This window comes from Sebastes umbrosus, chromosome 17 (assembly GCF_015220745.1).
Source record: "Sebastes umbrosus isolate fSebUmb1 chromosome 17, fSebUmb1.pri, whole genome shotgun sequence".
NCBI lineage: Eukaryota > Metazoa > Chordata > Actinopteri > Perciformes > Sebastidae > Sebastes > Sebastes umbrosus.
In genome coordinates, this window is record NC_051285.1 from 8,825,519 (window position 1) to 8,838,465 (window position 12,947).

The window sequence follows — 12,947 nt, forward strand, 5'->3', positions numbered from 1 at the left end:
AAGACTGAATACTGAGGTACACAGTTGTTTATGTTTGTGTCTAGTTCTGGGGACATACAGGAGCAACTGATTGTTCTAACTGGACTGGACTGGTCTGACTAACTGGAGTATGAAGATACAAGAGTTCTGCTAGATAAGGTGATGCCAGCCCATTTAAAACCTTAAAAACAAGTAATAATATCTTTAAAAAAATCAATGCTGTAACGGACAGGAAGCCAGTGGAGGGAGGCCAAAACTGTAGTCTAACCCGAGAGGTAATAAAAGCATGAGTAGCCTAACTCTGTTGAGATCCTTAGGAGAGAGATAGGCCTTTACCTTGGCTAAAAGTCTTACTGGAAAAATCTGGTTTCAAATTTGAAGCAGCTGTCAAAAATGATTAAAAACAAAAGGTCAATTGTGAGAAGCTAAACGGACAAGCATTGAGTCATCCAGTAGGTCAGGTTGGGAACGTTTAAATCCATCCAAGTTTTGATATTATTCGGCACTATCTCAGCCAAGGCTGCAATGAACCTTCTCTACTTGTTTTTATAGGCAAATTGATTTTTACATCATCAGCAAAACAATGAAATGGAACATTTTGTTTCTTAAAAATGGACCCCAAGAGCAACAGTTGTGGAACATAAAGCTGGCGATCTTCATCCTGACCTCTTCCTCCTGGTTGTTCTTGGCCTGGATACAGTAAAAGAAAGGAACACAATAACAGTTTGTACTGTTAGTGAAGCCTGCAGAGTTTTAATGAAATACAGCAACAGTTTGAGTGAAGAGAACCGTCCCGATGGCCGTCCTGATATCAGTGAAGTTGGGCTTTCCTTCCCAGGCCGACTGCATATAGCGGACCAGGTTCTTTGCTGACCTTTTCCCAGCTGTGAAGAAGATGAGTGGGCTGCACTTGGCCCGCAGCTCCAGCCACTTGTCCAGCCAAGCATTTTCTTCTGGCTACAAGAAAATTTGAGCTGTCCCGAAGTCCCGGTTTGATTTGATCTGCCATCTACAGAAACAGACAGACACCCAGACTCTGTCTGATGAAACATTTAAAATACATTACATGGAACATCAGTCCGGACTTACGCAAATCACAAATCTGAAGAAGGAGTTCTCCTGGCTGTCTTTTTTGGAGGCCAGCAGCACTTTGTCTACCCCTAATGGGTAGATAAATGGAGGCAATTAATGCCGAGAAGTACCACCACCACGACCATCATGAAGAATTTCTTTCTTTATTTTGCTAGTTTATGGCTGGCACTTAAATTATGCACATGTGCTAATGTTGGTGCTGTAAAAATTCTATATTGTTATTTCTTTAAGCCACTCTCTGAAATGAGCTTTGTGGCATTGTTAATACTTAAATGTACAAATTTGTTGCCAATAAATACCTGTTTTATTCACTGTACTTTTATTTTTTTTGTATTTAATTGTTTATCGTAAAATATTCTTATATTAAATACAGTAAACCTGTGTTTAAATTTGTAGTAATAATTATTAGTGAATAGTATACTAGTAGGCTATATTTAGTATGTAGTAATTTACAGTATTGTACTATAAAACACAGTTATAGTATCATACTGCAAAACATATTTACGGTATCGTACTGTAAAACAGTTACAGTATCATAAACCACAATTACAGTAGAGCAGTTATACTGTAAAGCACACTCACGGTAAAGCAGTTTTACTGTAAAACATTACAGTAAAGGTACTGTAAACAGGTAATTTACTGGCAAGTGTTGCCTGTAAGTTACCGCAAAAGTACATTAAGATTTTAACAGTGTAAAGACGAGCGTTACAAGATACAAGACACAACACAATAAATCAACCGTGCATGTGTTTTTATTCACTGCTATGTGCCGGTGATTATGAGTACAGTGGTGGCCCTCCATTTCTCGGCTCTTATGAACTTACACGTTATATAATAATGACTAGTGGCAGGTCACAGGGTCGGCGGTTTGATCCCCACCTCCTGCCGTCCTCGAAGTATCCTTGGGCAAGAAACTTTACCCCAAATTGAACTCCAGACATTTTGACATGTCACAGTAGGAAATGCTGACTCACTGTCACACTGTTATGACTTCCTGGGGAATTTGAATAGAACTAATTCATCGTTGACGCTCAATGACACCTGTGCTTTTCCTGCTATGACAAGTCGCAAAGGTTAATGCACTCTTATTGATAGCAAAGATACGTCAACGTCATTGAAGAAATCAATCTGTTACCTTTTATGCGACATAAAAAAAAGTGATCACATTAACGTACACCTGATCATTTTCAACATCTGCCATCCCTTTTTATTTGTTTATTTGCATGCAGGTGGTAGACAAAATCCATATATAAATACAGTTTATAATAACACAAATAAACACATGACAAAGTACCAGATTCCTGTTAAAATGATGATGAAAAATAATTATTCTTGACCTATAGTCCATTATAAATGGCTGAACATGGGTGAACCTATGGAGTAGGTGCACTAACCTACAATTCTATATCAAGGTGAAATAACCTAAATATGTTGTTGTAAGGCACTTATCACAGTTTTAAGAGGTTATATAAAGACATACTGTATATAGCCCTATATTAGATACATCCACATGTGATATTTAGATGCAAATATACAGCAGCACTACACAGGGCAAGGTTGACGAGATGAGTGAATGGTTAAAAAACAAAACGTAGTACAATAAAACAGCATAATGCTATTTTGCTCAAGTTACAAAAAAAAATAAACAGGAAGGAAATCATAAAACATATTCATATGCAAAACGTCAGATAGTGATGAACAAACTGACCTTTGTGATCTTGGCATATGTGTACGTTTTAAATGGTGCATATTAGGGCTGTCAATTAATCACACATTTTTTAATCTGTTAAAAATGTACTTCAAAGGGAGATTTGTCAAGTATTTAATACTCTTATCAACATGGGAGTGGGTAAATATGTTTGCTTTATGCAAATGTGTATATATATATGTATTATTGGAACTCAATTAACAACACAAAATAATGTCAGATATTGTCCAGAAACTCTCACAGGTACTGCATTACGCATAAAAAAATATGCTCAAATCATAACATGACAAAATGCAGCCCAACAGGCAACAACAGCTGTCAGTGTGTCTGTAAAGGGGAGACTCATAAATGCCCATAGAACCCATTTTCATTCACATATCTTGAGGTCAGAGGTCAAGTGTCCCTTTGAAAATGGAAAACTAGCATGACATGGTTGGCACCAATGGATCCCTTAGGCTTTCTACTTTCACATGATACCAGTATCTTTACTTTAGCTTTAAAACTTTACAACATAAAAACTGCAAGTTGTATTAATTCGTTAAAGAAATTAGTGACGTTAAAAGGAATTTGCGATAACGCGTTATTATCACGTTAACTTTGACAGCCCTAGTGCATATATCTCAGAACAAGAAGTGCACTCGGAGAGCGCAGACCTCCGCCAAGGCAGGCTTCATGTACGTCGCTGCATGTACGTTTGTTCACTGCGTGAGTTCCCCATGTTGGGATAAAGGTTTGAGCTCTGTGCAGGAAGTGGTTCCCAGAGTAGGGTGACACTTTTGATCCAAGGTGAGGTCCGCGGGCTGGCAGAGCAACAAGAATCGCTGAGGAAAAAAAGAGATGCAAGGGTGAAGTTCAGTTCAGCTGAGGATAAAACAAATCACATTCTTTATTATTATTTTGTGCATACCAGGAGTGATTCTTTGCACTATTACTCCTTTATGTCTTTATGATGATAGTGTACAGTCAAATAATCCTGCCTTTTAAGACAATTTTGCACATTATAATTTTTATAGATTTTTTATAATTAAGGGGTACCGGCACGGAAGCTAAGCAATGTACGGCTGTGGACGCCACGTTAAGTTTGATGCAGCGGTAGATCAGCAACTCCCGTGTTCTCCGAGGTAAAATTACTGTTTTTGTGAATGGAGTCTGGTCTGGCTTTGAAGACAGCGATAAAACTGCTTCAGTTCCTTCAGAAAGGGTTGTCTGACGGCGATGTAAAGCGTCCACAGCCGCTTTACCTCGCCATCAGCCCTTTCCGACGGGGCACTGAAGCCGTTATATGCTGGTAAAGTTGGGGCTAATTTAACTTCTTCCTACATCTGCTGGGTAGATTCTGAATTCCCCCCCCGGGACTCAAAGGTTTATCTTAATCTATAATATTACAACATTATTTATTTCTGGATTATATTTTATATTATTAATCTGCAAAGTAATAAGTAATTTATCAAATTAATGTAGTGGAGTAAAAAGTACAGTATTTGCCTCTGAAGTGAAGTAAAAGTATAAAGTAGAAGGAAATGGAAATACATACTGTAATTAACATTGTACTTAGTTACAGCACTTGAATAAATGTACTTAGTAACTAGTGTCAGATTTATCCTTGAAGCAGGGAATGGCGTCCTACATTCAAAAGTAAAAGTTCACATGGTTTTCATGTCATATAATTCAACAGATGTTTCCTGTGAAGTGAAGAGGTTCTTAGAAATGCTGTTGGGAAATCCTCGGAGAAAATCGTATTTTACACACCAAGCTGTACAGCCAAGATTTGAGTGCGGCCAACATATTCAGCTGTGTCGGTCATCCAGATTACTTACCAAGAAGTACAAAATTACCATAATCCACATCAGAAGTTGAAAGTTTTACTCATCAACATCAGTGAGTCAGTGATTATTTTGCCAGATGCTGAGCTTTCTGATGTAACTTTCTGTTTTTTTTTTTGGAGCAAAATTTACTAAACAGTAGAGAGTCATGCTCACCTGTCGAAGAGTGCCTTTTCCCTGCGTCATTTTATATAATACAAACAGCGGGATGAGGGAGAGGGAGACGGTGGCGATGAACCAACCCAGGATGTTGGCCCAGAGTGGATAAACATAAGTGTTACTGAACTTCAGCGGGGAGTATTTGACGATAGAGAAGATAAAGGTTCCCTGTGGTTAGAGGAGACATGGTGGATTAATGTTAAATGTTACAATCTGCAAGTACATACTGTACTGTGAAACGCAAAAAAAAAAAAACCTACTTAAATTTATTCTAACCTCAAAAGTTCTGCTGGGATTGCGAGTTAAAGTTTCAAATGGGGAAGAGGTAAGATGAGTGCTTATACATACAATAAATCTGCTATATACATATGTGCGAGTATTCCCAGCTCTGTGCGCTGCCTGTGGTGCTCCTTTTTTTTCTCAGTAATGTACACTTTTGTACCGTACCTCAAATGGAAAAAGGCAGGACAAAGATAACACACATGGAAAAACATCAGTGAGTGAACCCTTACAAAACAGAAGAAGGGAGTGATGTAGCGCCAGCAGTACTTCATGAATGGGAACGGACTATAACCAATCATGTCTGTGATGTTACCATAGAAACGGTCAGCACCTTTAGGGAAAGGAAAGATATTAGAAAGGTCAATCTCGTCTTTGAGATGAATTTATCGGCGAAACCAAACGTGCATACGGTGGTGTTTGCCCCGCTGAAGTAAGTTTTTAAGTTTAAGAATAAGTCCTTTGCATAGTTGGTTCTATGGTCTATGACTTACCGTACACCCAGGCAATGCTGACAGACTGGCAGAGGGAGAGGAGGAGCAGGGTGGTGCCGCTGCAGACATGATGATCCAAGAGCTGGAGCAGGTATATCCCTCCCTAAAAGCAAAGGTAGCAGTAGTATTGTTGGTCAATTTAAGTGCTCCACTACTGTGAGATGAAGCTCTTTGACAGCTCTTGCCGCTGCTGTTTGTTAATTTGCGACACAGGTAGCTAAATGATGTCTTTGATTTACTTATTGTAACACAACAACATCAGTAAACTGGCAAGAAAGACCTCGTTGAAGGGTTTGACAGACTTTTCTACAAGCCTTCTGGCTGAGCAACAGAGGAAGGAGTGCACCAAGATTTCTGTGAGAAGTGTGCAGTACCTTAAGTGACTTTGCTTTAGACCGAAACATGGCTGTATTGGAGGATTTCCCGTATAGTAAGCATTCATGTGTGGCCAATGTTATGTTTGGCAGAGAAACTGATGTCTTATGGCTCACTTCAATGTACAAAACATGCTTGTCCTCATGTGATCCAATAACCACTATCAGGCCAAGTACCTGTTAATATACTACAATTTGTTCTGGTCAATATTGCATTCAGACTGCAATAAGGCTGCAAGGGTCACAGGGTTCAGAGTAGGTGAAAAGTTGAAGTTTTCCAACTCCTTTATTTGTTGTATTCAAAAGATCTACGATAAAACCCCTTAAAAATAATTGAGAAAACACTGAGGAAGGGTTGTGCCAACTGTCTAGCTCACAGTGCACTGTACAAACCTCAGTGACCAGGGAGAGTCCCAGCAAACAGCAGGTACTGCAGATAGCCAGCAGAACCAGCTCACGTCTACAGCCTTGGCGCAGGTATGTAGGGAACAAATCAGTCAGTGACGTCATCAGACACTCCATGCCGACAAACTGAAAGGAACCAGAGGGAGGGAAGAGAGTCAGGGTGTCGTTCGTTCATTCATTCAGTCATTCATTTTTCTATTTATTCATTCAGAGAGGTTTTGCTGGTACCTGACTGTCCAATCCAAGCAGAATGATCATGACGAAGAAACACACCGACCACACCTGAGGCATGGGCATCATGGCTACAGCACGTGGGTAGACAATAAATGCTAACCCTGGACCTACACACACACACAGAATGTAACAAGATATAACATAATGTCTCACATACTGTATAATCAACTTTGAAACCATAGATCAAAGTGTTAGAGAAATTCAAATTTTGACCTGATGATGTCAGGGGATCACCTAAATCAGTGGTTCCCAACCTTTTTTCTTCAGGGACCCCTTTTCTATCATTGAGTAGACTGATGACCCCCGACTAAGTGACACGTTTTATGGATATTTCACATTATATTTCATATAAAACAGTACAAAACAACTGATAAACTGTACAATTAACCCAAATAGTCAATGCAACAACTGCAGGAAGTTTGTGTAAAACATGCAATTTGGATGAATTTTAATCCGAGTTTTCTTCTCCCTGATGCTTAGCCATTGTTCCATTAGTTTATTAGTTGTTTGCGTACTTTTCAAATTTTGAGTTTATATTTCAAATGATAATCCAAATTTTAAAAATCATTTAATTTAGTTTTCTCCATCACAGAAATTAATAAATTGTTGAAATAAAGGCCTTTAATGGGGGTCGGAAAACCCTGGTTGTCACGTTTCAGGAAAGCAGGTAACACCTGATTTTCTAGCTGCAAGCAGCAAAACCAGTCACAGCAGCCAAGCTTAACTATGTGGTTGACACTTGCAATGTAGATCAGCTGCAAATGTCTACTCATGTGGTGAGAAATGTGAGTAGCAGCATCCGAAACCTGTGGATGTTATAGTTTTGGGTGGTTTCCAGAAGAAGGTATATCAAGTCTGTCAGTAAGGTTCCTAGGTTGGAAAGATAAGGGGATAAGAATGAAGAAACAGCATGATTTGGTGCAATTTCCACAAATGGGTCAAGAGGAAGTGTCTATGCAGGATGCAGTGTCTGGCAATTAACCACTCTACTGCTCACTATAATGTTGAACTTATAGCTCAGTCAGTACTTGCCTGATTCAGCTACTTCAGAAATATCCACCCCTTGTTCCTTGGTCATGTAACCCAAAACAGAGAAAATGGCGAAGCCTGACACAATGCTGGTGGCACTGTTCAGCAGACACAAGTAGAAACAGTCCCTGAAAGAAAAATGAATACAGTTCTAGAAATGTGTAAGGAATTTTGCAAAAGTGGATGCTCATTTTACTAGCTAATGTTAAACTTAATTATTAGATGTTTTATTTCCTTCTGAAGAAATTCTTGGCTTTGTAGCATGACATTTCACTCAACCCTCCTATTATTTCCTCCCTTGTGTCATGATTAGTCAACCGAACCAAACTCTTCGGACTCTGCTCCAGCTGCGCTCTAACTAGCTTTGTTTGAGGGCGTGCCAATCTAGCCGCTAGGCAGGTATTATGCAAATGTGTTACTTAGTGACATCACCATGTTACGGAAGAAAACAGGGCGCTTCAGGCAGTTCAGGAGCAGTGTTTCTGTGGGGGAGAGTAACTCCCTTTGATGTGGATTTTGGGCTTTGCAACTTTGCTGACCATTTACATGCACAAAAAAACCTATAAAACCAAACCATAATAGGTCCCCTTTAACTGTTCCTAAAGTAAAGAGCATAAATTATCACCAAATGATGTGTGACATCTTTTAACCAACTTCATTCCTAGTCATTATTATAAGTTCTACATTTATTTTTGGTGTATCGACCTGAAATAATACCACGTTTTTCAGTAAAAGAAGTACAATTTACGGATTATTTGGACTATAGTTAAGACCAGAGGAAACATATTGAGGGATTATCACAAACTGGTACCTCTTTAGCCAGGATAAAAGAAACACCTTTAATATAGTTGCATTTCCAGCAGGATAGTTTTGACAGATTAGGCCTGCGCTTACCTGTAACAGTCATTCTTGTAAGTGTTGTAACTCCCAAGAGATGTTAGGAATCCAAGGCCAATGGCATAGGAGAAGAAGATCTGAGTGCCAGCATCCATCCACACCTGAGAATGCATATATGTGTATGCAAATGGCTGTGTAGAGGAAACAATGTAGTGGTTCTGCTCCAAAGATTGTATGTGTGTTCTGACCTGGGGATCTGAAAGGCGGGAGATATCCGGGTAGAGATAGTAAATGATCCCGTCCCTGGCCCCCGGTAGGGTAACACCACGTATGAGCAAAATCAACAGCATAGCGTAGGGGAAGGTGGCTGTGAAGAAAGCTGCCTAAAAGGAAAAAAGAAAACAAAGAAAGTTATGAATGAAAACGAGCTCACTGAGCAGCTAAATCTTATAGTTTCAAATGTAAGCTTATTGGATTGTGTCAATGTGACTGTTTACTCTGGCCTCAAAGACACACCAAAGGTCTTTGCCCCCGTGAGCATCTCTGGCTCTTATCCACTTGATCGACAGCTCACCTTCACCTCAACCTTATTATCCTGGATGCCTGACAAACATGGGGGCCACCAGAGGAAACCTAATCCCAACCCGAACCACACTTGTCTCGCTATCCTTGTGGGAAGACTGTATTGATTATGTTCCCACCATAGGCCTAACCCTTAAAACTACAAAACCGTAACCATTACTCTAACTACAACCCAAACCTGGTTAACCCTTAAACAACTTGTAATCCTAAAATAAACTTGTCAGCTAAACTGAGCCCGGTAAAAATATCTTGACGACTATTTTCATGTCACAATCAGATACAAAACATTTATTGTGATGGAATAATTGATACACAAGTTATCTTTGGAAGGAAGAGGTCCGGAGCTGATGATGTCTTACAAAAGAAGGTTTATTGAAGCTTGATCAAGGAGAATTGTCAGGTCTCCACAATAGATGCTCTCTGCGTGAAGGCCTCACAACTCTGTCCTTCCTCCCTGGTGCTCAGTGTCTTACCCCTTATCATGTTTTGACTTACTCTGTTCCTCTGGCATCTCTGACCCTGGTTGCCCTAGCGACTGGCTCTACAGTCTCCACTACAGGCACAGCTGTACAGATAACGGTGGCTCCTCTAGACAGGACTCCAACCCAAGAATGTCAACAGAGGGACACTCTGACAAACACTCTGACCTTTCTACCAATAAGAGAGGAATTGATGGAAAATTCCATCACATTTATGATGGTTGTTCAGTGTTTAAGCAGCTAACCTTTCCTGTTGACTTGATGCCTTTCCAAACGCAAAAGTAGCAGATGACCCAGGACAGGATGAGACACAAGACCAGCTCCCATCTCAAGCTACCGACATCCTCAATACCACTAGAGATTTTCAAAACCCGGCGCCTGGACAGAGAAGGGGGAGCAATGGTGTGGTTGAGAGGGAGAGCAAACATTAATGACAGGTGAAAGGAGGGAAAGAATCAGAGGGACAGTGGAAAACTGAGTGTCAGGATGAGATGGTGGATGAGTGATGTATGGGTGGGAGTGGAGGGGAGAAACCCCCCCCCCCCACCCCAAATGTTCGTAAAACGCAACAAAAGTGCCCGCTTGCTCTAGGGTGCCCATCCAGTAGAAAAAGCAGGCTGAAGTGCCCTTCTAGTAGAGAAAACTTGATGAAGTGCCCTCTAGGGTGCCCCACCAGTAGAGAAAATGTGATGAAGGGCCCTTAATGGTGCCCCACCAGTAGAGAAAATGTGATAAAGTGCCCTCTAGGGTGCCCTTCCAGTAAAGAAAATGTGATAAAGTGCCCTCTCGGGTGCCCTTCCAGTAAAGAATATAGGATAAAGTGCTCTCTAGGTGCCACTGTTGTAGAGAAAACGTGTAAAAATTGCCCTCTAGGGTGCCCTTCCAGTAGAAAAAGCATGATGAAGTGCCCTTCCAGTAGAGAAAACGTGATGAACTGCTCTCTTGGATACCTCTAGATAAAACATGATAAAGGGCACTAATGGGGGCCTCTATGATAGAGAAAACATGATAAAGTGCTCTCTAGGGCGCCCTTCCAGTTGAGAAAACGTGATGAAGTGCTCTCTTGGATGCCTCTATGATAGAGAAAACATGATAAAGTGCTCTCTAGGGCGCCCTTCCAGTGGAGAAAACGTGATGAAGTGCTCTCTTGGATGCCTCTATGATAGAGAAAACATGATAAAGTGCTCTCTAGGGCGCCCTTCCAGTTGAGAAAACGTGATGAAGTGCTCTCTTGGATGCCTCTATGATAGAGAAAACATGATAAAGTGCTCTCTAGGGCGCCCTTCCAGTGGAGAAAACGTGTGACATATTCTGCCCTACATGCTAGAAAAACTTTATCCACGCTGGTGCCCTTTTTATTTTGTTCGCCCCTGTCACTGCAGACTGGGGGTTGAGAAAAGAGAAGAGGGACTTTAGAAAGGATGGGAAAGAAAAGGAAAGAAGGAAAGAAAAAAATAGCATTCAATTGAATTTGTTTTAAGCTGACTACAAGCTTACTGCCAGAACTCCACAACAGGGAGTGTGGTATTCAGCCTGGATGTCACGCTGAGGCTCAGATTTGGATGGCTGAGGTCCAGACATGAGTCTAGTGTAAGAAAAAAAAAAACACTGGGAATGTAGAACTGCAGATTTTCAAATTAAAAGGTGAACTTAAAACATGCTTTGTTGCATCCCACAGATATAATATCATGCAAACTATTTATATTTTTTACAAAAAAACGCTGCATCACCTTCAAAAAAACTGCAACAAAGACTCTTTATACGACAGACTCTATTCTATCTTTGTTGCTAGAAAACAAATAGACTTAGCATTTTTGGGTAATTTCATGAAAAATATTTTACCCCCACAGGTTTCTGGAGCCCTCTCCAAAAGCTGGAGGACATCCTACCTGTGTTCCAGTCGTTTCCACATGTGGCCCAAGGCAAAACCGCACTGAAGGACGAGAACAGGTAAAAGAAAGCCCATGCAATGATGATAATATAAGAGGTGGCACTGAATGAGATGATCAAGTGACTGGCATAGCCCATGCCTGGAAAAAAAGAAAAGGAAAGAAAAGAAAAAATACAAGTGAGGATGTTGCGCACTGATAATATTCTGTTGTTGCACTCAATACTGTCTGTTGCTGTTAATTTAGAGCAGGATTTCAACAGTAGTAACCTGTTATTGCTAAAAAAAACAGTGCTTTACTGTTAATACAAAAGAAACCCTGTTAAATTACGCTCATAGGCCGTTTTTTAACTGAACTATAATGCATGTCTAGACAGACATTTTGGGAAAAGTGTCAACAAGTCTATTGTAGCCTTTTTCCTAACAAGTGCCTTTAATTGTATTTAGTGTGACTATTCCTATGTCTGTAACCTGCTAAGTCTATTCATCTAGGCAAAAAAATAATGTTTATTAAAATGTAAAAAATACAACCTAAATAGTGCATTAAAACAAATCAGTAAGATAAAAGAAAGGTGAAAAACAGCTATATAATGTATCTTTAAACAGTAAATTAACTGTAAAATACTGTGAAATTAATAAAAGAACCAGTTCAAACTGTATTTTTCATTAACAGTACAAAGCTGTAAATTTCAGCGACAGTATAATAATGTTAATTGTACAGTAACATAAAGGCAACCCTGCTGCCAGTTCTTTACTGTTATTTTACTGGGAAATTCTTAACAGTGTAGAATACAGACTGAGCTGTGCAAAAAGTAGATAATTCAGAACATATATTTTATGCTGTGATTAAAAACAAAGCACAAATTATCTGCTCCCAAACCAATCGAGTGACAAAAATGATCAAAAAGATTTTTGGACTTTGTGCGTAATTACGCGCGCCGTTTTCATCCGCGTAAAGAAAAATAGGACAAGCCACTTGACAAATATGACGACATATATTTGCAAAAGGAAAATTTAAATTTTACCTTGGAAAAGAGGACAAATCTTTCTCCAGCACGTTATACTCCCCTGGCTGGTGTATTGTCCCAAGGCAGTCTCAAGGAAGAATAAAGGGATTCCGCATGTAATCATGAACAAGAAGTATGGGATGAAGAACACACCTGCAAAAAAAAAAAAGGCTCTTTACTTCCTAATGCACCGAGATAAAAAAAAAAAAGATATATTGAGAGCTCCTTAAAGTCGCTCACCTCCTCCGTTTCTGTAGCACAGGTATGGGAACCTCCAGACATTGCCAGGTCCGATGATGGCTCCCATCACAGTGAGGATGAACTCAGCTTTGTTACCCCAATTACCTCTTCCCTCCAGCTCTGCAGGCGTCTTTGGCTGTCCGTTTGGCACCGAAACTGTGCAGGTGCCTCCATTTCCCTTCATGGCCATCTTTTCCTCCATCATATCACTTTTTTCTGTGCCCATATATAAGACACACACACTGCCAGACAGACAGACAGACAGACAGACAGACTGCGCAGCGTGTGATGCGCCAAGTGGAACTGAGGTTGGTGTTTTGCTTGCAGCACCATTTATT

General features: G+C 40.1%; 1 protein-coding gene across 1 annotated transcript; it reads right to left on the minus strand.

Annotated features, from left to right (window-relative positions):
* Nucleotides 1-3,418: 3,418 nt before the first annotated feature.
* LOC119475481 (sodium- and chloride-dependent GABA transporter 2-like) lies at nucleotides 3,419-12,881 on the minus strand. The gene is made up of 14 exons (XM_037748235.1): nucleotides 12,610-12,881; nucleotides 12,388-12,522; nucleotides 11,364-11,504; nucleotides 10,972-11,059; nucleotides 9,720-9,852; nucleotides 8,662-8,796; nucleotides 8,471-8,574; nucleotides 7,580-7,704; nucleotides 6,542-6,654; nucleotides 6,302-6,439; nucleotides 5,535-5,637; nucleotides 5,274-5,374; nucleotides 4,759-4,929; nucleotides 3,419-3,600 (listed from the first exon to the last, which is right to left on the minus strand). The coding sequence occupies exons 1-14, from the start codon at nucleotides 12,833-12,835 to the stop codon at nucleotides 3,478-3,480; spliced, it is 1,836 nt and encodes a 611-aa protein (XP_037604163.1). The 5' UTR covers nucleotides 12,836-12,881; the 3' UTR covers nucleotides 3,419-3,477.
* Between the last annotated feature and the right edge of the window lie 66 nt (nucleotides 12,882-12,947).